The sequence below is a fragment of the Typopeltis vanoorti genome, chromosome 6, assembly GCF_054136105.1.
Source record: "Typopeltis vanoorti isolate ZY-2024b chromosome 6, IOZ_Tvanoo_1.0, whole genome shotgun sequence".
Classification (NCBI taxonomy): Eukaryota; Metazoa; Arthropoda; class Arachnida; order Uropygi; family Thelyphonidae; genus Typopeltis; species Typopeltis vanoorti.
Window position 1 is genome coordinate 50,429,533 of NC_143554.1, and position 27,446 is coordinate 50,456,978.

The 27,446-nt window shown below is 36.3% G+C and overlaps 1 protein-coding gene across 2 annotated transcripts in view; it reads right to left on the reverse strand.

The window, feature by feature from the left end:
• LOC150105445 (sentrin-specific protease 1-like) overlaps nucleotides 1-27,446 on the reverse strand; it is a 273,449-nt gene that overhangs the window by 88,080 nt on the left and 157,923 nt on the right. For both annotated transcript variants that reach the window (XM_090394820.1, XM_090394821.1), the window contains 2 exons: nucleotides 25,580-25,664; nucleotides 8,454-8,486 (listed from right to left, as the gene is read on the reverse strand). In XM_090394820.1, coding sequence (XP_090250946.1) covers nucleotides 8,454-8,486; nucleotides 25,580-25,664 — 118 coding nt within the window. The remainder of the gene's footprint in view (nucleotides 1-8,453; nucleotides 8,487-25,579; nucleotides 25,665-27,446) is intronic.

A 27,446-nucleotide genomic window follows, 5' to 3' on the forward strand; every position in this document is an offset into this window, starting at 1 on the left:
GCCTGGCAGACCATGCCTTAAATACCCACCATAAAATTCGTTGGAAGAAAACAAAAATAATCCATCGCAGCAAGTTTAAATACGAAAGATTATTCAAAGAATCTTCAGCAGCTCTAAAAAACGTTCCTAACCTCAACAAATTTGGGTGCATGAAACTGCCCCAAATTTGGGAGACTTTCATTATGAGACCTTCAGCCCAACTGCCAAGACTACCAAATTAGCCCGCAAGAGGGCACCATTAGGACCTTTAGGAACAAAATTAGTTTCTTACTTTCTTCCTCATTTGCTTTGTTAGTTCCTTAGTGCACATACCATATCTTTATGTTCCTGAAGATGGCAATGTGACATTGCCAAAATATAGAAGTGATTCATTAAAGTTATCTTTAATTAATATATTTTATATGCGTTGTTAATTCCGTAAATTAATTACCAGTTAGTATTAACATTCTCTTGTTGTTTGCACTCCTTATCTTCTTCTTCATATGCACGCTGTTCTTCTAGTTGGAGATCATTCTCGCTTAACTGTTCTGAATGGGAATCTAGCAAGTTTCTCACATCTTCATTAATTTCTTTTCCAGTTGTGCTGATTTCTTCAATAATGTTAGATCTTGGATTTTGCACATGATAAACTAACACAGGCTTGAGTTTAAAGTCACCTTCTGCATTGCCTCCTAATAAAAACATAAGACGATCTTTAGATACTTTGCATCCTTGTTGAAATACTTCAGTTTTAGCTAGGAAAGTTTTTGTTGGCATAGGCTTACAAAAGAGACCAATTTAGTCAACGTTGAATATTTGCTGATTGTTATAATCACCTTCCTGAATTATCTTTTGTAATTCTTCAGGAAACTTGGCTGCAGAATCTTTATAATCACTAGCAGATTCCCTCAGTTATTCTTAAGTTATGTAGTCCAGTTCGATTTTTAAAACAGTCAAACCATCCTAATTTGGTCTCTTTTAATGAGGTAAAAGTATTGAGAACTTTTGACTGAATGTTCCCTGTACTAAGAGGTATTCTTTATTCTTGGTTATAATTTTCAATCCAGAGTGATACAAGATGCTCCATCTCAATTATTAAATGGCTTCTATTTCAGGTGATCTGCTTTCTTAAAGAAGCAGTAGCAACTTTTCCTTGTTCTTTGTATTCTTCGCTCTTATTTAATAGAGTCCAAACTGTAGACTTGCTGTATCCCAAGTATCGCACAACCGTATTACTAGCGCTACTTTCATGTCTCTTAATGACTTCCAGCTTTTCCGTTCGCTGCAGATTGGCGACAAAAGAGTTTTTGCATAATGTAAACAAATTGCGTTAACTGATTAATCACTCACTTAAAGCAGGAAATAGTATCATTTCACTCAATTGTGTTAACTGATTATCATGCATATCGAATTCACATTAAGTGAGGTTTTCCTGCATTAAATTATATTTTCCAAAAAATCAGTTGTTTTTACTGTTTTTTCTATTCTTATTATTCTTTGACTTCCCCTTCTTGGCATGGTTCTCACAGAATGGAAATGTTCATCAACAACAATAGACCACTTTATGGAAATCTTGTTGACTTACTAAAAATTCCACAAGCATGCTTTTTCATGGCAATTTTTCATAGATAATGGAACCATACCAGTAAGACCAAGGATGCTTAAGGATCAAAGCTGTATAAATGAAACAAGACATCCACATAGCCTTAAACGGAATGCAGAGAACTGACCAGGGCTTCTGACTGCATGTCCAATCCTCACATTCTTGTGGTGCACTCTGTTAGGTATCTACCTGGATACCGAATAAACGAGGATGGGCTGGCAATCTGGGATTTAACCAACCAAATCGTATTCTTATTGGCTTAAACCGTACATAAAATGATGGTACAATGACAGAATTTCATGCCAGCTGGGATGTCACCGGGTTAAACAAGGTCCTTGTGTTTTTGCCAGGGAACCAGGGCAACAGCGAAAAGTCAGTTACTGGAACAAATCCTGAAACACACCCCAACTCAACATCACCTGAGTTCAAGATTGGTACTATCAACATAAGAAGCCTGAATGGCAATGAAATGGAGCTAGCTGAGGAATTAGATAAGTACCAGATCAACATAAGAAGGGTGACTGAAACAATAAAGACAAAAACTGGTGAGATCTTTCTGAGCAATAAATACAAAATGTTATATTCAGGTAATAAAAATCAAGGAAAAGAAGGAGTAGCCATAGTATTCAACACTAAATACAAGGCTAATCTTCTTGAATGGCAGGCAGCCTCAAGTAGAGTGATATGGGCAAATATCAGAATGGAAAACTGGACAATGAGACTCATTTGTGCCTGTGGTCTCACAGAAGGCTCTACTAAGGTAGAAGTGGAAGAATTTTTTGAGACTCTAGAGAAAGCAACTGAGACAATGAAAAAGGACAAGTTGGTCCTTGTTGGGGATCAAAAATATTCTGGGAAAATGGATAAAAGAGCAAAGCTAATAATAATGGCAAATACCTCTTGGATTTCTTCTCAGGACATGGACTAGTTATTACTAACACCATTTTCCAACATGAAAATGTGCATAAATTCACATGAAGAGAAGAGACAAGGAATAAGAAAAGTCTCATTGACTATGTTATTGTTGATAGTGATGTTTTCTCCCTGGTGCATGACACCAGAGTGTACAGAGGATTTGAAATTGGAAGTGATCACTATTTTGGTCTTGAGCAGGATAAAACTGAATTTCATATTGAAAAGAATTGCATGTAAGAAAGTTTTAAAGCGAATAAAAGTTGAGCAGCTCTTAGATGTGAACTGTAGACTAAAATACACAAAGATTATCGAAGAAAAAATGAAAGAGTTTCAGAACAGGAACGAAACCTTGGAGATTCAGTGGCAAACCTTGAAGAAAACCCTGATTGATTCAGCCAGAGAGGCATGTGGTGAAGTTGTCTGCAAGGATAGAAAAATCAGAGCATCATGGTGGAACAGGAAATAAAAGAGACAGTGTAGGAAAAGAAGAAAGCATATCAAAAACTCCTGGCAAATAAGTCAGTTTGTGCTCTTAGAGAATACAGAGACAAATGTAAGAAAGCTAAACACTGTGTAAAACTAGCTTTTATCCTAGTTTTTTAGAAGCTGAGGATGCAATGGTTGTTATGTGTTTATGCCAGGAGAGGCTTGATGTCAGGGTAATTCCAAGAAGAGAAATCTCAGATTTTCTGGAAATTTGGGTGTTAAAAATAATACTGGGAGAAAATGGTTCCTTCTTATAAGAAACGAGACATTACTTGGTTTTATTTGCATTGAAATTGACTAGGTTATTTGAACCCAATTGGAGGATGGCTTGGAAGTCTGAATTGAGGGCAGTGGTGGTTGCTGTTCTGTAGGTTGAGGTGAGTTGTTTGGAGTAAGGTTTATCAAAAGAAGGGGAGGAGTGCAATGTGCTGTCGTCTGCAAAACTGTGTATTGGGTTGGAGGTAAGCTGAAGTAAGTCATCGATACATATAGTAGGAAGAGGGATGGTGAGAGGACAGAACCTTGAGGAACCCCGGCATTAGTTGAATGGTGAGAGGATAAGGAGCCATCCACCACCACACATAGTGTGCGTCCTGACAGAAAGCTGGCAATCCAACTACAGAAGTCTTGAGATAAACCAAATGATGGCAGTTTGCTTAGTAAGCCCTTGTGTCAGACCTGGTTAAGCATCTTGGAGATATCAAGTCCAACCGCTTGAGTTTCACCAAACTTCTCCATGGCATTTGTCCAGAGATGGGTGACATATGTGAGCAGATCTCTTGTTGATCGGCAGCGACGGAATCCATACTGGCAGTCATTTATTAGACCGGTAGCTTTGAGGTAGTGTAGGAGTTGGGAATTGATATTTTCCCCCCATTACTTTAGACAGGACTGAGGTGAGTGAGATGGGGCGGTAGTTGGACGGTAGTGACTTGTCGCTCTTCTTGGGAATGGGTTGAATATATGCCAATTTCCAGGCTGTGGGATAGATACCAGTGGAGTAAGACAGTATATATAAGCGATATAGGACAGAAGACAGTTCTGGTGAGCAAACCTTCAGGACAATTGGAGGAATGCCATCAGGGCCAGGAGACTTTTGTGTGTCTAATTTGGACAGTATTTTGCTGATCTCTTTCTGGCAAAGGATAAAGTGGGCATTGTATGATGGGCATCTGGATTGGTTGGGGGACATTTGCCATTGCCAATTATGCATGCATTGAAAGCAAAGTGTGAGGCCAGGAGATTGGCCTCTTCTGTAGGTGAAATACTTAAACTATATTTTGCATGGAGAGTGGTAGGTGATTGGAATGCACTGTCTGAGAGTGTGGTGAGTGCAAGGACAGCGAATGCATTTAAGTCGAGGTATGATGAGCTGTGCACATGGGAGTGGGTTCCCACAACAAGTCTCTTGGCTCCATGGAGGTGTGTTAATGATAATAATAACAAACCACTCTTTGATATCTGTCCATCGGCCACCTTCTAATCCAAATCATCAGATTCATATCCATTACATAAAGGTGGTTCCAAAACAGAAGTAGCAAATTACAGCCTAATTAATATTTTGGGAGTGGTGGTTAAAATATTGGAATAGTTGGTTAAAGGTAAAATCCAGCAATAATTGGATAGGAATATGATACTGTATAGTGGATAGCACATGCTCCAATTTATGCAAAAGGATTTTGTGGAATCTATGTGAAATCTTGTCAAATGCCTTTGCCAAGTCTAGCAACCACTGAGTAGCTACTCCCTTATCCAACTTCGTTTTTCCCTTTATTATAAAAACTAAGCAAACTATAAAGGCAAGACCTATCCTTCACAAAACCATGTTGTCCCTTACAGAGCATCATATTCCTATCACCCAGTCTTGAAATCTGTCCATTACCAATTCCTCCAATACCTTAATCACCACCACTCCAGAGATGCTGGCTTATAATTTACTAATTTGCTACTTCTGTCTTAGAGCCTCCTTTATGCAGTGGGACTATTTTGCCCTCTTTGCACTTCACTGGCGCCTTCCCACTACTGAGGCTTAAATTAAACAGCTTGGTGAGAGGAGCTAATTCCTTTGCACATTCTCATAGTGCATGGGCCCATATGCTATCTAATCCCATGGCTGTGCTTGTATTGAGATTCTGCAGTATTTTAAGGACCTCTATTTCTTCAATTTCTAACTTCTATTGTCCCATAAGTCGATGTCATATTTTGCATTGCAACATCACCACTCAGATGGTGCACCCCTGAAATATGCTCACTCAGTAATTCAACTATTTTGTTTGGTTCTGTTACCTCCTCACTATCCATACTTTTCAAAGTCACCCCTCCATAGTCATTCCTCTTTTACTTGCCACATAGCAAAAGAAGGCTTTAGGATTTACTTTGGCCACATCAGTTAGCTTTCTCTCATAATCAGCCGTGGCTTTCCTTACCATACAGGTCACTAATTCTTGCCTGTGCCTTGTACCACTTATGGGCATGCTGATCATCTGTCTTTATATTCCTTCCATGATTTTTTTTCTTTTTTCTGCAACTCTTGGTTAATGATGCTATTCATCTATGTAACTCCTACCTGATTTATTCTTCTGACTCTATGGATGTTGCTTTCTTCAAACACCCCTCTGACCACATTCCACCTCTCCCCTTCCATTCTTATGTCATGGCACTGCTGAAAGCCGACTCCTCAGCTTGTCATAATCACGTTCTTTGCAATTCCACACCTCCCTTTTAAAAGAAAATTTTGCATGTCTATCAATCACCCAGGTCAAGACTACACGATAACTTTCTCCAAACGGAGGCAACATAGCTAGATTGGTTAGCGCTAAGTTCTGATTGCTGTGATCAGATCCAGCACTCTTGAACCTCATGTCCCATCCATCAAGTTGTTTCATTATTTCTCATAAGCTGTATGAATTCCATTTCCTTCCCTGCCTGTGACTATTCCTTCTCCCATTCTATATCCCTATAGTTGAAATTCCCCATAATAATTACTCACCCTGTACTCATATAATGCTAATTTGTCAATGCATGTCATCCACATTCTGACTTATACCATGCTGGATTATAGTAGCAACCAATTATCAATACATCCTTTTTCCAGTTTGCCTCCATCTCACAACAGATAGCCTTAAATGAACTGCTACCTGAATCCCTCTGATGTACTTTTGCACTTTTTGGCTTTAATTCCTCTTCTATCATCAGTAAAACCTCCTCTCCCCATCCTGTTCCTTCTGTCCTCTCTGAAGACACCATATCTCTTGCATTCTATTTCCATGAAAATATCATCCTCAGTCAACCAAGTCTCACTAATGCCTATAACTTTTGGCCAAGTTGAGCTAACCAATGCCATACCTTCTTCCCTTATTTCAAATACTTCTACCATCAGTATACATAAGCTGCAATACCTCCTTCACCCCATAACCTCATTACACTTTATGTTGCTTAGCCCATTCAAGTTTAGAACCTGGGGTGCTACATTTAGCATCATATGACCACTATCCTTCTTACAAACCTTGAGGATGTTGGACCCACCCAGCTGCACCTCCCCCAAACATTCTAGATTCCACTCTGCACTTCCAAACTCTCAATGAACAACACTTTCTCAAGATTCCTGACACCAAATCAATTCAAATGCAAGCTATATACCTTATAAAAATCCTTCCTACAAACTTACTCTACACTATTCCTCCTGCACAACCTGCATAATGACTCATTCACGATCATAGATCTCCGTTTCGACTTGTCTCTATCATATCATGGCAACAGGCTCAAGTTTTCCTTTTTCACTCCTCTTTTTTGCATGTAATAGCAACTTCTCTTTCATGTCTTCTCTGTCATTTGTAAATCATTTCTACCAGTCAAAATAATAATTTCTTTCACCTTCACTCTCTGCATCCTTACAGCATCACTAGCGTCTTTAATCTTAGCACCAAGAAAACACAATTTCATCACACCCTCCTCAAGTACCATTATCAATCAATGAATTTCCATACAAAATCACTTGTTATTCTCATGCTTTCATTCTTTTACTGCTTTCTTACCCCTTTCTTTTGCTTCTGTGTCATACCATCTGCCAGGCTATTCTCCAACCACCCAATCTCACATTTTATTCTGTGGAGAACTACATTTAAGTGCACTATCTTATTCATTACTTCTTTCTCTTCATTTTCCACCACATCATTCATACAGTCAGTCATGTGCTCGTAACATTAACTATGCCAATCACATTACTATGAATTATGTCTTTCAGCTCACTGCTAGCTTCCTTCTCTCTTTTCACCCTTCTCACATTCACTCACAAAACACATTCTCCACTTTCATTCTCCTTCCATTAATCTCTTGTTCTTCAAAGGGCACATGTTTGTCATGTTAAAATTTCCTGTCACTGCTTTGTGTATTGGCACCATATTGCACAACAGCATACAAATAAACAAATATTAAACCTTTGAAAATTACAAAATTAAGCACACCACCATACACTCAATCAAACAAACACTAAAAAATATAATAATGCAAAAAGAATAATCTAATTATCATTAAATACTTCCAAAAAGAACTTATATTTCATCACTAAAAATCCCCATGTGTAGTATATTCCACCTTCTCACCAAGTCCATGTCATTTTTACTTACATGTTACATTTTACTCTCATGTTATAATCGAGTGACATCCACCTCCATCTGTTCATTGGAAATCAGCAGATGCCATAGTCACTCAGATGCTCAGAGACGTGCCACACCAGTCCATGCCATGTGGTCCTGTCATATGTTTTTTCTTGAGGCTTCAACTCTTTGAAGATCAGTCACTTCAGACACACCATCCATTCATCTTATTGACAGTCTACCCCTTCCTCTTTCTCCAGAAACTTTACCTTCTATTACTATTCTGAGAAGTCCCCCTTCCATCCTTTCAATGTGTCCAAAATATTTTAACTTTCTTCTGTCACCATTCTTATGAAGCCTTCAAGTTCTAATGATCCTTTCTAGCACCAATCCATTTGCATACCTTTCAGTATATGATATCCTCAACAGCCTTCTGTAGCACCACATCTCAAAAGCAGCTATCCTTTTCCTATCATAGATTGACAAGCAAAAATATATAAGGGAAATGGCTACACTATGATACTGCTGGACCATGCCAACACATTTGACAGAATACTGCATGAAAAACCATTACAAAAGATGGAGCAATTAGACCATTGGACTAAGGTGGCACTTTTTAAAATTGTCTCTTATTGTTTGATTGACATTCTGTAATACTGTACTGAAGATGCCTATGAAACTAAATAACTTTTAAGATAAGTTTTCCTCTGTATGAAAAAAACTGAGTTAGTGAATAAACCATACAAATACAAAATCTAAACAAGGTAAAATTCTGTATTTGAAAACTGATTTTGGTCTTAACAATTCCTAATTCACTTGATAAATACTCAAAGTAAATTGTCAAAATAACTTATTAAAAAAAAAAAAAAACTCACCTGCTCTTCCAGAGCATTATATTTTGCCTCTCTCTATATAAATAAATATATAAAAAAAAAAAACTTGTTAAAATATACTTTGTGAAAAAAAAACAAAACAAAAAAACATGTATACACATACATTATTTATTTTTATTATCATCATCATCATCTGAGACCAGGAATTCATGTACTCTTCGAGAGGCCATACATCACTCACACCAGCAGTTCATACCATCTTTTGAACTTATACCCAGTAGATGCACTCACCACTTCGACAGGCAAACTGTTCCACTTACTCACTGCTGTGTGTGAGAGAGAGAGAAAGAGAGAAATCCAGCTCTTACCCCTTTCTTAACTACACACAAACTTAACTTCAATGGATGCTTTGTATTCACTCTCTCCTTCTATATATCGAAAAATTTCATCAGACGACCTAACACCTATAGAGAAGTTTAGAGATTTCTATCATATCACTCCACTTGCTCCTGCATAACATATCTACAGTACACATACTCACAATCTGTCCTCATTATTTACATTCCACAATCTAGATAATAGTACATTCCTTTGGTCGTAAAATGTTAAAAAATATAAGACTTATAAACTGACCATAGATTTTTAATTTGTATGTATGTTCGTACAATACTGCCTACCGGTTTCGGTAGTAACTGACTAGCTTTTTCAAGGCTTGCCACAGTACAAAAAATTGATAAATGCAAAAAAGTTTAAGAATACAAAAAATGTTAGTACCTGTTAGGTAGCTAAGGTAACATGTTTGTGTGACATGTCTGTATGAATTGTGACTTTCTACTAAGTATCACGAACACGCGTTACATGCAAACATAAGTACAAATTAAAACTCTATGGTCAGTTTACCTATAAGTCTTATATTTTTTATATTACATTCCATTACTTTTTCTTTGCATCCCCCTATAACAGCTTCTTTATCCCTCCTGAACCCAGGAGACTAATAAATCTGTGCTCAGTAGGTTCAGATGTGGTTTTATCAAGGCCTTGTAAAGAGGCAAAATGACTTTCTTATCCTTCTATGTCAACATTCATTTCTAAATTATAATTATCCACTGGATTGTATTTGCAAATTTTTAATGTGACCTTTGAACTTTAAATTCATATCCACCATAACTCTAAGACTGCTGGCTCATCAAGTTTCTCATACATAATTCCACCAATATAATATGTTGTTGGAAATCTCATCACACCAAAGTTCATAACTTCACACTTACCAACAGTGAATTGACATTATCATTTGTCCACATTTCCAACCTATTCAAATCATTCTGTAAGTGCTGGATATCAGTATTAACCATAATTGCCCTGTCTATTTTTGCATCACAGCAAACAAATGAACATCTCCTGTCAGATTTTTCCCAATATCATTAATGTATAAGCTGAACAACAGTCCAAGGACTCATCCCAGTGGTACACCACTGTTCACCTTAAATCTGGCAGATTCACACTACTGTATACCTCTTTCTGATACCTGTCAATCACCCACCCACATATCCAAGTTAATAGTATATTCCAATCCCATATTTTCAGTTTCTGCAACAGCCCTTCATGAGATATTCCATGAAATGTCTCAGCAAAGTCCAAGAGGATCATAGTATATCTATTCCCTTTATCCAACTCAGCTGTAACATTATTATCAAATATGAGAAAATCTCAAACACAATCTCTCTTTAGTAAACCTATGCTGTTCTTTGCAAGTACAACTTAACTCTCAATCCATTTCTGCATGAGCTCTCCAACTTCTCTAAAATCTTCACCAATATTCCAGAGAGACATATCGCTTTTTGCACTACCCTTGTATGTCAGAACTATCAAACATTCTTTCCATTCCTGTGATATCTTTCCTGATCTGAGACTCAAGTTATACAAACATATCAAGGGCTTAGCCAATTTGGCTGAACATTACTCCAGTGTATGTTCTGACATCCCATCTCTCCATATTGCTGAATTCTTATCCTGGTTATGAAATAGCTCTTAAAGCTCATTCTCATACACCTTTATTTCTTCATCAAGGAGCTCTTTCTTAATAAGGTTGAACATCCATATTTCACTCACACCCTATTTGCTCATTGAATCTAGTGGCACATTCAGATACTGCTTCATTTAAGCACATTTTCAAAGCTTTCCATGAACTGCAGATATCTTTTTTTCATTCAGTAAATGATATCATGGGACCAAAGATATTATTCTCGCAAGTTTGTCAATTTCCAGCTTTGTAGTTCAACATGTAATCAGTCCTAATTGGAACATCATTATAATTTGCTACTTCCCAGGTCAGTACAGTATGACGACTGTCAACAACTGGTGGCAAAAGTCACATTTCTAACTGAAGCCTCTTCTGATGCTATGTTCAAATCTAATACTCTTTGACTTTAAGTTCCATCTTCGACATGCTGCTTGAGAAAGTTGTCCTGCAATAGTTCAATAACTTCTTCATTATAATCATGCATTTTCTAATATGTCCAAGCAATGTTCAGATAATTTAAGTCATCACACAATGATTACTCACTTAGAACTCATCAAGGTAATTTAGCTGCATTCTATCATCCCCCAACAACTGAATTACCAAGTCTGTTGACATCAGATAGCCTCGAACTCGTGCACTCTTCACCATTCCATCCATCACTGACTCTGTACATTTAGTCTCACCCCCAATAAATAATTTAACCAGGTTCCTGATGTCAAATCGATTCAAGGATACAGGTTACCATCAAACTCTCCACACATCCCAAAACTTCCACATTCTACACAGCCTGCACAATGAATCATTTGCTATCATAGCCATCCTTCTTACCTCGGTACTGTCATATCTCAGTAATAAACATTACTGAGATATGACACCTTGTTGTTATTATTATTCTTATCCATTTAAGTTTCTTTAAATGTTTGTCAACGTGTTCTAATTCTCTGGATAACTGTCTAATAATTTGTTTCAATCAAGATATTTCAAATGTCAAGTTATTCTTGCTTAGAATTACCCATATTGATGCTATAACACTTTACTTCCACAAAAATATATTTATAGAAGATTCATGTAGCAGAAACTTAATGCATTTGAAAGGGGAGGGAGTGTACTGAGTCAAGTTTTTATGGGTGCTCTTATGGACACCAACACTCCAAATGTGAGAGCAATATTTGACAGTTTGGTGGATCTGGATTTGTATAATCAAGCAGCTGTTCCAAGATAAAGTAATACTCAAACCAAAGAGGAATTTTAATTTTTCCGATGCTGAGAAAGCAACAGTCGTGATGTGTTTTTGCAAAGAGAGGCTTGATGTTAGGGTAATTCCATGGAGTGAAATCTTGTCTAGAGATTCGGGTGTTTTCAAAGTTAATAATGGAAGAAAACGTGTTTTTTTTTCCCATGGGAAATAATACAGAACTGTGTTCTGCCAGTATGGAAATCGACAGAGTTATTTCAACTCCATTGAAGTATGTCTTGGAGATCAGAATTAAAGATAGTAAAGGTTGCTACTCTGTAAGTTGTGGTGATTTGTGCAGCGTAAGGTTTGTCAAGTGTACTATCATCAACAAGAGGGGTCAATTCATCATCCTGCATCAACTGCATAGTTAGAAGGCAAAGAACTATCCACCTTCACATGTAATGTGCATCCACTCAGAACGCTGAACCCAGTTGCAGAAGTTGGGAGACAGACCAAATGATGGGAGCTTACTTAACAAACCTTTGTGCATGACCTTGGAGATATTGTGCAACCACACGATATTCACTTTTCCACAGTATTTGTCCAGACAAGGGTGATGTACATAAATAGATCCCCCTGCTGATTGGCAATGGCAGAATCCATAATCATAGTCATTTATTAGTTGGATGCCTTCAAAATAGTGTAACAGTGGGTTACTGCTGATTTCTCCATTTAGAAAGGATTGAGCAGTAGTTCGATGATATAGAATTGATCCCTTCTTGGGAATGGTTTGACCATAGACTAATTTAAAGGCTGTGTAACAGATACCAGTGGAATAACAGCATAGAAAGGTGACATAAAACAGGCATCAGTTCTGCAGCACAGACCTTCAAGACAATTGGAGAAATGTCATCTGGACTGCAAGACTAGTGTCTAATGCTGTTAGGTATGATCTCTTCTGGTGAAGGGTCAGAGAGAGCAGTGAGTGTTGAACATTTAGAATGGTCAGGGAGAAATTTAGCAAGATCAACTATGTATGTGTATTTGAGGAAAAGTATGAAGCCATCAATTATTATTATTATTTTTTTTTTTTTTTTGCAAACAATGACATAATAGAGGCCATCTGGGTGCAACAAGGGCATTGAACAAAAGTTACAGCTGATTGTTTTGGAAAGAGAGATCAGAAGGCTTAACTTATAATTGGATACGATGCCTATTGCCTGCTTTTGGCTCTTACAAAATCAGTTTTGGGCATCAAAAGTTTTCTTGAACTGTTTCGGGCTAGGTATAAGTGATAAGAGAAGATCGAATAATAAAAGGTAATGCCAATATTTAAGCTCAAAGAACAAACTGCTAATAAAAAATGCTTATTTAGACCAGGGGTCATCAAACTTCTTTGACCGTCTACCCCCTTCAAGAGTTTCTTGACTTTTTATCACCCCCCCCCTCTATTTTACTATTACATAATTATAATAGGACAAGCAAAAAAGTATGCGAGTTTTTAGAATGTTTATTTTATAGTTACAGTGTTTATTGTATGCATAATATAGTATATATTATTATATTGGTTTAACCTCAAAGGGATACTTTTGGTTTTTGACGTTCTTCTTAACATTACTTATTTCATAGGAGGGATAAATAATATATAAAATATAAAATTTAATTTTGATAACAAAATAACAATAATACAATCTTCCTTATATATATGAAAATAAGACTTTTATTAACTTAGTATACAATTTACTAAAGTTCTCAATCTGAAGGGTGTGCTTCGTGACTCTTGACAATGTTGGGTCCAAAATTAGTGAGTTTCTGCCTTAAATCGCCCCGGAATTCTATATCTAGCTTATTTCTTTGTTTTGTTAAAATGGCTGAAACCAGTTTCAACCATGTACGAGCTTGGAAATGCAAGCAAAAAGGGGAGTACCACTTCAAAAAGTTTTGGATATTTTTCTACAATATTTATATTCGTCCAAAAGTAACTTAATGTCCAATTTTTAAAAAGCATCTTAGCTTCAAGATCAACTGACAATTCAATAAGTTCATCTTGTAAGTTACATTCGATATTTTCAATATCTGCAGAAAATGGTGTAATAACCCAATCTGGAATGTGAATGTTTTCAAAATCTGCAAAGCGCAATTTAAAATCATCGCTGAAATTTAAGATGTTTTGTGTGTATTTCTAAGTCTTCATCTTTTACTTCCAATTGCCGTAGATTCGAAAAGTACTGAAAATCTTTTCGTAACAATGATGATTTAAATAAGGCTAATTTAGATTGGAAGCCTAAAAGAATCGTCCGAGCTTGATATCTTTACCTTGTAGACGGGTCTGTACGTCATTAAATTTTGAAAATAACCGAATTAAATATTACCCGAACAATGATGTCATATATTTTTCTATCAACCCCCAATCGACCTCTGAGCCCAGATCGACCCCTAACAATGTTATGTTGACCCCAGGGGGGTCGATATCGACCACTTTGGCGATCACTAATTTAGACACTCAACTACTCTCATGAAATGACTGTTTTTCACATCAGGAGTAATAGTGAATAAAAAATTAAGCTAAAAGCAGGTGATGATCATACGGCTGAATATTTAAAAAAAGACTAACAATGGAATGTGTGTATGTGACTTGATGACTGGTGATGTTATGGGTGCCATTAGTCTGTGTCTGTGTGTGTGCGCGCATGTAACATGTTTTATGAGAGATGTCCAGATTTGGTATGCCTTGTTTCTTGTTGCACTGTGGATATTTTAACCTTTCAGATGACTCTTTCAAAGTTCTGGAGCAGAATTTCTAATTTATGTGGATCATTTCAGTACACTGCAACAGTGCTTCATGTTTGGTTTCTATTGTATGTGCTACCAATCCTGATTTGTATTTCCCATCCTCAACCTCTACACCATTAAAGTTTTCTGACATGTGTATTGCTCTTGACCTGACTGTCTGTTTGGCTCAAAACATGTCACAAGCACAGGTGATTTTGGAGGCCGAAGGAGGCTAAAATATTGTTAAGAGGGAAGAAGGTAATTTTGATACCCCGTTTGGTTATTATCAACTCTGAATCTTGTCCATGGCTGACCTAATATGGAGAATTATTGCTCCTTTGTAATCTTGTTTTTCATTCATCTGGTTCACTCGGGAATTGATGTAGGATTTTATCAACCAATGTTCCATTATAGGCATTCCTTGGCAGTATGGAACTAAGATATTCAAGCTTTTATCTATTCCGCTGGAGATTTTATATACTCCGTCTCTTGTATAATGCTAATTTTTTTGTGCCAGATAGTGAGAGGATTTTTGGCATGCCAATATCAGCTGATATGAGTTGGCTTCTTAAAAGCTGAATAACTGAGTCTATTTTAGATATCTCTATAAGCATATCTAGAAATGGTAATGAACGATCCATTGGTTTCTAATTTGTTTGAGGGACATTCTTATAGTTGTTAGTACAGTAAAACCAAATGATGAAAATATCAACATACCATAGTCATATTTTAAGTCATGTTCCATGGTGCTTTAATACACAAGCAGAGCATACCAATAAGGCCCATTGTAGATGCAGGTATTCTCCAATTTCCTTGTTATCCAGACATCAGCAAACCTGCTGAGCCCCCATATCAGCAAGAGAGACCCTTTTATAAAAAAACATGGCACATTTTATAGAACATACCAAAGCTTTTAAAATAGAATTGGCTCACCTACTTGCTAGACTAAACATCACCAATGTGTTCACTTGTGTGCCAAAAGTAGAAACCATACAGGTACTTCAAGATCTATTTCCACTGGATACTGTCCAACTTTTTAAGCAACGTACCCAGAACACCTTTTTTAAATTCATGAAAAGTTTTACGAACAGAAAGAACTGACAACAGGCTCTTCTCTATCTGTGCTGCTAACAAACTTGTTCATGTAGTGGTTTGGGAAACAGGTCTTAAAAAAGGAAAGTAGCTATGAATGAATGAATTCCTACACAGATCATTCATAGCTTACAAGGAGACAACACAGAAAATATATAGATATATGAATATAACTCCTGGGAAAGTTCCATGTCTTTGAAAATCCAGTTAGGCCATTGTTAGATCTTGAATGAGGAATTTTCATAAAAAATTATTTCATTCAAGATTTAACAAGAATAAAATAACAACTAAGAGATACTTGTACTATAGTAAGGGAAACAAATTGTAAAAAGGGAGCATAAATGAATAACTTTAATGTGAAGTACAAAGGAAAAATGAATTTTGTTCGTCTAAATAGAAATTCCATTTTGTAAGTTGTAGCGATCAAAATGTATTCTATGTGAAATGTATATCCAGTGTAAACAAAAGTCCAAGGGTCGCGTGATAGCTACCCAGTTTAGCATAATGCCTGAGGCGGAAGCTTACGCAGAAGGTGAATTGAGCTCGCATTCCCTGAAAAGAGCGCCCCCCCCGAGGAGAAGAGTTATGACGAAACTTAAGGGCACAAGGGAAAGTGCCATGTGAAGCTCTGTAGCAAAAAAAGAGGGCGCAACAAAGATAGAATAAAGTGAGGATTCGCGCAAGCGTCAAGCACTCTCGAGTTTGTTCCTATTCTCGCTTGGACCTGCGGTTGCTGACCAGTGGAAGAAAGCACTACAATGTCAGACGACGAGCTTTTCCCCGTGGATGCTTGATGGGTATCGGATGGACAGTATGCGAGAAATCGGTGTCCACTGTTTCGGGCCATCGGTAGAAGACCTACCGGAATGAGGCAGAGGAAGAGTTTTTTTCATTAGACTGGTTGTCTGAAAACTTATGCACATGTGTGTACCCAAATTAATGTGAGGAGCTAGAATTGTAGATAGAATCTAATTAGAATTTTGTATTGTGAATGTTATGTGTATCATTGATTAACTTAGAGGCTAGAGTTGTTGATTATTTATTAGAATGTTCACTTGTATTCGCCAGTTTGATTTAGTGTTTAATTGATTAACTTCTTGTGTATGTTTGATCTAAATGTAAGTGCTATAAGATCCTAATAAACATGTTTTGTTATGTAAACCTGAGTTTTGCCTGAGCATGAGACCAACATACCACTCATAAAATCTGAACCTATGCGAAAGGAATAAGATAGGGGAATTTAGAACGTTAGAGTCACGACTGCAAGCTAAGAATCCTACAGATATTATAGAGCTTTAGTAAGATAAAATAAACATGAAGATTTGTTTAAGTTAAGGGATATTACATCCCATATCACTTCTCAGCCAAATAAGAAACTCAAGGAGTTTCATGCCGAATATAGTAGAAACTATATAAAGTTCGGCGATTCCAAGCATAAGCAAATACCTGGATACAGCAGCAACTGACCCTTAAGGTAGTGCAAGCTGAGGCAACTCATGTCTAAGGTGGAGCATCCTCCGATCACTATTCTTGATATTTACCCATAATGTGAACTTAGCTCCTAGGAGCTGTATTACTGTGGGCTCTTCATATATCTAATAATTTATGATTCTGGGAAGGTCTCTCTGAACAAAGATTCTTCTGTTCTAGGACTGACTGGCGCAGCCTCAAAAAACAAATTTGTCAGTGTCTGAAAAGGAGACGGCCCCAGAAAGAAGGTCTAGAGAATTCATTCTTAGTTGGTGACTAATTTTCACTTTCATAGGGAAGTTAAATAGGGTGATTTGGCATTTAAGGTTAGGAAATTCTGGAAGGGATAGATCACAGTATAGGGAAGGAAGTTACACTAAAGAAGGCATCAAATTATAAAGAAAACAATGCCGTAACACCATATTTACATTTGATTCTCAGAAGTGGAACTTCACTACTCAATGCACAATTAATATTAATTCTTCAAAAATGACAGTGATGGAGATATGGTCTTGGCATGTTCCACTTCTGAGAACCAAACGTAAATATGGCTTAACTGGATTTTGAGACAAATGGAATTTTTCCAGAACTGCCTCTGCTCTTAGAAGCAGTCTTGGGAAATAAAAATGCACATCAAATGTTGCTGGCAAGAAAGTCGGGTGCCTTGAGTAAGAAAGGCTAAGCCATGTGTAAAAGTTATGGGAAAACTATGGTAAGAAAAAAGAAAATAAACATCACAGTGGGACAACATTCCAGAGGCTGTTGAAAAGTTTAGAAATGGAAGACAGATTACTTATAAAAGGAATTAAACAGCATAATTACTTCAAAAGACTTAAAATGAAACAAGTGTTGACAAATTAGTATTAAAAAATATTCAACAGGAATGTAATCAGGAGTATATAATTGATATTTGACATAAAATAAGTGATTGGAAACCTGAAATATGGAAAGGCAGTGCTGGAGTAGACAATATTTGACCAGAAATGTTCAAACATAGAGACATGAAAGTGTTCTAGTGGCAACTGTATAATTTAGAAGGTCACAACTTGTTTGTTTGTTTATTTAGGGTTTCATGGCACAATGACAACTATGTTCATACTGTGCAAGCAAAGATCATCGCAGTATACAAAGTATGTACACTTTGTATACTGCTTTTTGAATTTTTTCGTCTAGTCTGGTTAAAAGATCGGAATAATATTCCCCGGTTAATGTTTTACCCTTTTCAAGATAATTAATTTAAAAAAATGCCTTTAGCATCCCAAAACATCGATGCCATGACCTTTCCTGATGATGGAACCGACTTTGTCTTCTTTGATGCTGAACAACCGGCTTCTGTCCACTGTTTTGACTGATAGATAAGAATGTATAAAAAAGGTAGGTGTAAAAAAAATGTGTACAAAGGTCTATCGGAAAAAAAAGTGCAACTATCTTTCTATGACCCTCATGTTACATGAATGACAAAGGATGGTGAAGTCATCCACATAAAAGGCATTACTTACAGCTAGGGAAAGTTGTTTGGTAACTGAGCTAACTTTGACTGCAAAAAGAGCAACACTTAAAACTGAAACTTGTGGGACCACTCTTGGGAAAATGGTTGGGAGAGAAAGCAATTCCAACTCAAAACTGGAAGATTCAGCTGGACAGAAAGTTCTTGATGAAGACTGGCAGAATCATAATTAAAACAAAGATATTAAAAAGGAACTTGCCCGGTTGCATAAACAGAATGGAAGAGGAAAAGGTTAGAAAAAGAGCCAGAAGGCCAAGATCGTTACTGAATTCTTCACAAATAACAGATTGGAGGAAAATTGTTGGTCAACTAAATCATACAGGATACAGAATTTCATGATGATGATCAATTTTTAACATTTTACTGATAAAGAAGTTTGTGTTTATCAATAACAGAAAATCATAGCCTTCACCATTCTGCAACAAATTTTTTTGGTTATACAATCTTTCGCTCTCTCCCCCCCCCCTCTGCTAACTGAATATTGAACATATGAATACTTAGGCTACAATATCACTAATCTCATGCCAGGATAACTATCTCTTGATGATAACTTAATTTACATTTTTGCACAGATTTAAATGGATTGGCAGATTACATTAAACACATCTCTACAGTCGTCTTATATTAAGATTTTCTTGGGTTGGGGTGGATTATACACTGAAGTACTTGAATTAGGGAAAGGAGATGCTATGCAAATTCTGTACCATCACTCCATTCTCACATTTGAGTGTGTGCATGGTCAAAAGTATGGTTATACGTGGGTGGTCTCAAAAGTTCTTGGCCTAACAATGAAAACACGAATTTATATTTCAAAATTATTTTTATTTTTCAACATAATATCCCTTAAGACTAATATTGCTTTATTCCAGCGATGCTCCAATGCCATTATCCCGTCTCTGTAGTGGTTCTCAGTAAGATCTGCAAAACACCCCTCTACAGCTGCAATCACCTCTTGATTCGAAGACAAACATTGACCAGTGAGGAAGAGTTTTAGTTTTGGGAAGAGATAGAGGTCCGAGGGGAGCCAAATCTGGGGAACAGGGTGGATGTGCCAACAATTCATAGTGCAGATCCCTTAATTTTCCCATTGCCAAAACACCTTTGTGGGCAGGTGCATTGTCCTGATGAAAGATGATTTTTTTCTTCTGCAAACTGGCTCTTTTCTCACGAATTTTTTCATCTAGGCTGGTTAAAAGATGGGAATAATATTCCCCTGTTAACGTTTTACCCTTTTCAAGATAATTAATAAAAAAAATGCCTTTGGCATCCCAAAACACCGATGCCATGACTTTTCCTGCTGATGGAACTGACTTTGTCTTCTTTGATGCCGAACAACCAGCTTCTGTCCACTTTTTGACTGCTGTTTGGATTCTAGTGTGTACTGGTGAATCCAAGTCTCATCCACAGGAATAATCAATGCACAAAATCAGTTTTATTCTTGTTAAAATGCTCCAAGCACTGCTCAGAGATTTTCATGTGAATGCGTTTTTGATCTGCGTAGCACCCGTCTTGCACAAAGCTTTTTCATTTGCAATTCTTCATGCAAAATGTATCCTATATGTTCCTTTGAAATGCCTATAGTCTCAGCAATTTCATGCAGTTTGACTTGTCAGTCATCCAATACCATATCGTGCACTGATCAATGATTTCTGGTGTTGTTACACTTCTTGGATATCCTTCATGTGGATCATCTTAAGTCTGGTATGGCCACGCTTAAACTCGATAGCCCATCGATTAAATAGATGGGCTAACGGCTGGATGTAATGATCCAGCCGTCAAGAATGACTTGTAATTTCACATGGATGCTTATGACAGATGTATCAACTTTGAAAAAAAAAAAATCTTGCTGATAGTGTTGGTCAAGGCTAAGAACTTTTCAGACCACCCACTTAGCTGTCAGCATTGGCTTCCCGAGGCATTCATCATGAGAAGCACAATGGGAAAAGTGCCAATTTAGATGCATTTGACAGAGAAAAGATCATAGGTGTCAGACGGATGAGTCACTCGATCTTCTTGATTGTCAATGATAATCTCGGAGATCTCATGAAGCTTGCGTACGACAGTTTCAAAAGTGTTGCAGGAATATGAAAATTCTACACACACACACACAAAAAAAAAAAACACCCAGACAAACTGCAAAAGGCAACCAGCCTTGAATGACAGTTGGCTTTGCCATTAAATCACCTCCCATCTGAGTGAGGGTTCCAGCCAGAGAGTCAGAGCAAGGACCATGCAATGTTCACCTTACAGCCTTGTTTCAGAAGCCGCTGACTTATGAGAGTCCCACTTCTAAAGCCACAACACAGAGCTGAACACCTTGCCTGAGCTAAAGTCATTGAAACTGGAGACAATTGAAAACTGACAACGTGCAGCCTGGAGTGATGAATCGCGATTTAAACTTCACAGCATCGGTGGGAAACTGGGGATATGGCACCAACCAAATAAAACCATGGATCCTGCATATCGTCGGAACTGTATAAGCTGGTGATGGCTTAGTGATGGGCATCTTCAGTTGGACATCTTTGGGACCTTTGGAACATGTATCAATGGCTCTCAATACATCCCAGTAAGTGGAACTTGTGGCTAACCATTTACACCCATTTATGCCCATCATGCATCCCAATGGAGATAGCATCTACCAGCAAGACAACTGTTCATGTCACAAGTCCAGGCAGGTTACTGAATTGTTCCAGGAGCATTCTGTTGACTTTGAAATAATGAAGTAACCACCTAGAAGCCTTGATTTAAATCCCATCAAAAAGCTTTGGGATACCATTGAGCAAAGTGTTCAGGCCCATGTCCCATCACTGCCAAACTTGAGCAAATTGTGGACAGCTCTGGAGGATGCACGAGCAGTTATCCCTAATTCAATGGCACTTCATTGTATTCTCACATTGATTAAAGGCATGCTGTCTCAAAGCTTGCCATGACATTGACTGCATGTCGATTAGTGATAGTCTATGTTTGAGAACCATAAGTAAATATAGCCTGAGAGACATACTTTTGTTATTTGTGGCGATGACTTTGAATTTCCAGATATTAGTTAAGCTTTTACCAAATATCAGATCTTTGCGCATTCTTTTTACCATTTCAGCTACAAGTTGATAGTATAAGGTTTGATATAAGAACCAAAGTATTGTACTGATCTTCTACCTCTTTGATAATTTGATTGTTTTATGCTTCTATTTTATTTTTTAGAACTTTGATAAGTTCAGCATTATGTAATGTACCGAGCCTAATAAATTATTTTAATGGTTGAGAAGTCACAGCACGTCATCTTAATTCAATGAAGTATATCAGTTCCAAATTGGAAATATTTTTTCATCACAGAGGAAGCAAGACTAGATAAGTGCTTCATAAATCTCAATGCACTATTGGTTAACTTTTGGCTGTAGTTTCAGATGCCACCTCCCATAAAACTTTCCACTAAATGTTGGTAAGAATTTCATTGCTTATATAATGAACTTTGTTGATGGCTGGATGTAATGATCCAGCCGTCAACCAACAATCTTCCCAATTTTCCACAGATGCTCTATAGAGCTCAAATTGGAACTTGTCAGTCTTACTTTCAAACCTATAGTTCACAGTATGACAAAATGCATTACCATGTTCATAACAAACAGTTTCACAGTAAAATGATGGCATAAGCACATAAAACTATTCAGATGTTAACTGTTACAATTCAATAGTATTCATTAATGTTAATTTAACAGATTAAATTGACAGATGAGGGATGATTTGGATTAGATGGCCTCCAATTCCAATGAAAATTATTTTAATATGCTTCAATCATTTATTTCAACTCCTACTAAAATAAATTTTAGATATGTTTCTATTTAATAATAACAGCAGTAGCTAAGGTTTCAACAACAATGTTTCTATTTCTAGTCATACAACAATCAATGACAGCTGATGTAACTGAAATTAGTGTGCAAAAAAAGAAAATATTCCTTCTTGCCAACACAAAGCTTCCAAATCTTTCACAATCATAACAATAACTTTAACCAATTACTACTGGTTAGTTAGTATTAAGGCTAGAGCAACTTAAGCCAGTGACATGTACTGTCAAGAGACAGCAGTCTTATGTGTTTCAAAGTTTCATTTTTATCTATCAGCAAAATAAATTTATCAATGTTTGAAATGTCTAGTGTCAAACTAGGGCTTTAACAATGATTAAAATGAACCTTCTTTTAGCACGTAAGCAATGTTCAACAGCATGTGTTATGCAATGCTTTTCTTTTTTCATGTAAGAGTAATAAGGTGATTAATTGCATCCCTGAATTACAACTAACGAGATTTTTTTTTAGAACGTAGTATTAATCAATAAAAGGAAATGGTTATTTGCTAGCTATTAAATGTAAATAACATGATTGATGATTAGCAATTTGCTTGCTGTAATTTACAGTCTCGCTCAGCCGCCTATGAGTCAAAAACCACACTCAATCATGGTATTTTTTGTAAAAAAAAACCCTGCAGAACGAAACTTTGTTGTAATATTATTTTCTAATAGGCATGATTATCAGCATTCTGCTACTAAGATACAAAAAAAAATAAATAAATGATAAATAAATAAATAAAAATAATCTATTCAACTGTTATTAAAAAAAGATTTCTAATGCACACAAATTCTGAAGTATGAAGTACAGAGTTAGTTATGCTATGTATTATACTGTTTTACTTTGCAGATGACAGCTTTTATCATTTTGTGAGCAACCAGCAATAAGGCATCACTGTGTGAAATATCCACATAATTGTCGAAGCAAAACTGAACTTAGTCTATGATGACTTGTCCATCAATGTTAAGAACCAAACAAAACACAAAACAACCAATGCATCTGCTCAATGGAAAGAATCTTTAGCCTTGTGCTACTAGGTGGAGGTTGGTTGGTTTTATTAAATGAAAGGTATACCATACAAGTAAACTTATAAAAAAGAAAGATATACCATTTATACACCTATTTCTGTATTTCACTATCATGCTGAATACGTGTCATTTCTTTCAGCAATATGTTTAGTGTTTCAACAAATAATAATGTTATTATTGCTACATGTTATGTGTTTGAATCTCATTGTGGCAAGGTTTGTGGAAGTTCTTTTGAATGAAAGACAATTTACTGACTAATAAGCCACTGCTACTTTGCTTACTGGAGACATGAAAAAGCAGAGTAAAGTCCCTAGCTTATCTAACTCTTGATTTACCAAGAGTGCTCATGTTCATAATTTCCTAATCTTCTGTGAATATGATTGCCCTAAATAATAATAACAATCAGCTGTCATTGCTAAGCAGTAATATTATGCAATACTATGAACCAGATACAGGCATAACCTGATCATATAACACATTAGGTTCCATATTTGTCATATGGTGAAGTTCATCATATAGTGAATCACTTTTTATCTTTTCATTTAACATTTTTAAGCAGTCCTATACATGCGTAAATGATGTAAAGAATGCATTTATTTATGTAAGATAAACAAACAAAAAATGTGGAATAATTTTCAAAAAAAAAAAAAAAGTTATGAATAGCTTGGCTTATGGGAATAAGCGAACCTGTTTGGTCATTAGTCTATACCAGGGGTTGGCAAAGTGGTCGATATCGACTCCTGGCAGTTGATGTGGCTATCCAAGGGGTCGATAAATATCTAGGAGTCAATAAACATCTAAAACGATCTTGAGTAACAGGAGTAAACATGCAACTGTTCTCAAACACATCCTTCTCATTAACCATTCCAAATAAATCAATAAAATGTAAGTTTTTAATGTTCTTTATAAATTTCTTTAAGTATTTTCTTTAAATATTTCTTATTGAGCAGCAGTAATCAAGTAAAAGGTTGAAGGAATTATTATTTTTAAATTGAGAAATTTATTATTAATAACATTTATTCATTTATTTAACATGATGAGGGGTCGATGAGGGATCAAGGATTTCATGAAGGGGTCAATGGCCTAAAAAGTTTGCCAACCCCCCTGGTCTATACCATTAAAAGTTTTTCAATTTTGGCAATAAGATTTTCACATTTATGGATAAATAGTATTAACTGGTGTAGCACTTTTCACTTCACTAAGAACTTTATCCCTTTATTTTAAATGACTGTGACAACATAAGTCTGATGTAAATTTAGCCTGAGGCCTATCTCAGTGTTCAATACACCGTCGTTACCAAATTTAATAATTTCAATCTTAGTATATAATGTAACAAGTTTACATGTATTCTTCTTTTCACTAGAAAAGCAACAGCACCCTTACTTTGAATTTTATTTGACATTATTAACAACAATAACATTAAACAGTAACAAACAGTTTATATTTCACATCAAAACAGAGAAAGATACACAACACCATAAACCAATAGTTCACGAAACTTCACATTGGTTGATTCATGGGAGCATCATGTTGCTAAAACTGTGTATAAGTGAATGCCATGTCATATAAATGGGCACTAGTCATAAGCGGAAAGCGTTGTATGAGTGGATCGTTGTAAAGCAAAGCATCGTAAGGTGATATTAATGTACCGTTAAGTATTATGGCCAGAGAAACTAAGGCCAGACAACCAGTATGTTGTCTGTTAAGTGAAGCAATACTGGATGAAAAAATGTGGCATCTCCCTATGTTAACCAGTCTCATGTCTGGTCAATTTAACTTCACTATTCAACCAAAGTAATGTTACAAAGCTAAGGTGATGAAGATACTTATCCGAATAAGTAATGTTTAATGCTGTAATCCTCTTTACTACTGTTTTGACTCGATTAGAAAAAAATCAGAGGAGCAAGATACTCAAATATTTCAGTTAGGAAGTTAAAGTGAATGTTTTTCAGAGATATGCAAACAGAAACAAGTCTTTCTGTTTGATACAAGCTTCCTTTCAACATGAACAGAATGAGCAAGCTCTTTCTGGCAAAATGATACATGGCAAAGTACTTGGCATGGAAGAAGCCAAATATAATTTAGCAGCTTGATGAACTCAATTTCCACAGTCTCTGAGTCTCTGTTTACTCTTCACAGCTGGTTTTTATATATCAATGAAGGAACCTTGAATAATCAAAGCACATACCAGTAAGGTTATTCACATTACAAAGAATAGATATACAGAGAACAAAAACATACTGAACAATATATTTATAAGACTTACAGAAGCCTGGATTTCTCTGGTACGCTTTTCTTGCTCCTTTATTCTCTGTCCATGTTTTTCAACCTGAACTGCTAATGATTTTCTCCTAAAGGATAATTTAAATTAATTGTATTACACAGTCAAAGGCTCACTGTATCCTCTATATTTGAATGAAACAAACAGAAATTAAGGTATAAATATTTATGAGTAAACAATTATTCATACATACAACGATGCCAAAATTATATGGACACTCATTTCCCTAATTTTATTATTATTATTGTTACATGACCCCCCCCCCTCTATGGAGTCCCGATACTCACTGTAGGAGGCTACTCAGCACTACACGATCTACTGTCTACACTGTACAATCCACTGTCTTCCCTACACCATATACTACCACCTATTATACAGTATTTCTGTCTGTTAATTTCATGTGTTCTTGGGCCAGTTTACATACTACTGCAGGATAAAAAGCCCATGTTTCAAGGAGAAAAAAAAAATCCTGCTAACTCACCTTTAATTCAAAAAAAAAAAAAAATCCCATTAAAGATTCTCCTCATCATGAGAACTGATCCAGGCCTTTTCCAAGTCAAAGGCATATTTCATGTCATTGATCTTCCAACTGTGATATGGAGGTGAAGGTTCATAGCAGTAACAAACCACACAGCACAGAAACCATGGAAGAAAGAGAAAGTGGATGCTACAGTAATGTAGTTGTGTACTAAACTGGAACTTCAAAGTTAATAGAGACTGTAAGTGAAGTGTTATGTAGTTACTTTACATTAGTTACTATGGGCAGATCATGAAACTGTAGCACACTACAAAGTTGAAAATTATGATCAACTTAGGAGAATACCATTTTTTGTTCCCATAGTATCACTTAATGAATGGAAAAATGTCAGCAATGCATGGAAATTCTTGAAAAAGTGCTTAAATGATTTGAATGTACCCCTAGTGCTCGAAGAATAAATAGGTTGGGAGTGAAATGGATGTGCAACTTTATTAAGCAAGAGATCCACAAGAAGAAGATTATGTGGAAAGAATATAGTGAGAATAAGAGCGAGAGGAGTTATAAAATATATAAAGCGCAGGCCAGAAAAGTAATAAGTACTGTGCAGAAAGCTAAATCAGAGTATGAAAAGAAATTGGCTATGCGGGCTAAAGCATTGCAAAAGAAAGAATGAATGTGGAAGAATAACTTTAGTCAATGCAATCTCATTAGGTCCAGTGTCAGAAGCTAATGAGATTATTCAATTAATGAGTGATCGCAATGCTAAGATATATCAACCATGTGTATGTAACACGGTGCACAGTGCTAGTGATACATTGGATGAAGAATTAGAGGTGTGTGAAAATGAGGTTGATGAGCTGTTACATCACCTGGATAAGAATTTGTCAATAGGGACAGACAGGGAATATCAGCATGCTTTAAAGGAATGTTCAAACGAATTGGCTAGGCCTTTCATATGCTTGTATAACTTGAGTCTCAGCTCAGGAATGATACCACAGGAATGGAAGGAATGTATGATATTTTCACTGTACAAGTGTGGTGTAAAACTAATGTGTCTAACTACTGACTTATTAGTATTTGCAGTGAAGATTTTAGAGAGATTGATAAGAACTCACATACAGAAATGGATAGACAAACAAGCTATACTTTGCAAGGAGCAGCATGGATTTACTAAATGAAGGTCACGTTTCAGCAATCTGCTCATATTTCATAACAATATTATGGCTGAGTTGGATAAAGGGAATGGATACAGTACGATAATGTTGGATTTCATTAAGGCATTTGATAGAATACCACATGAAAGCTGTTGCATAAACTGGAGAATATGGGATTGGAATATAAACTCTTGCCTTGGATCAGTAGATATGTGACAGG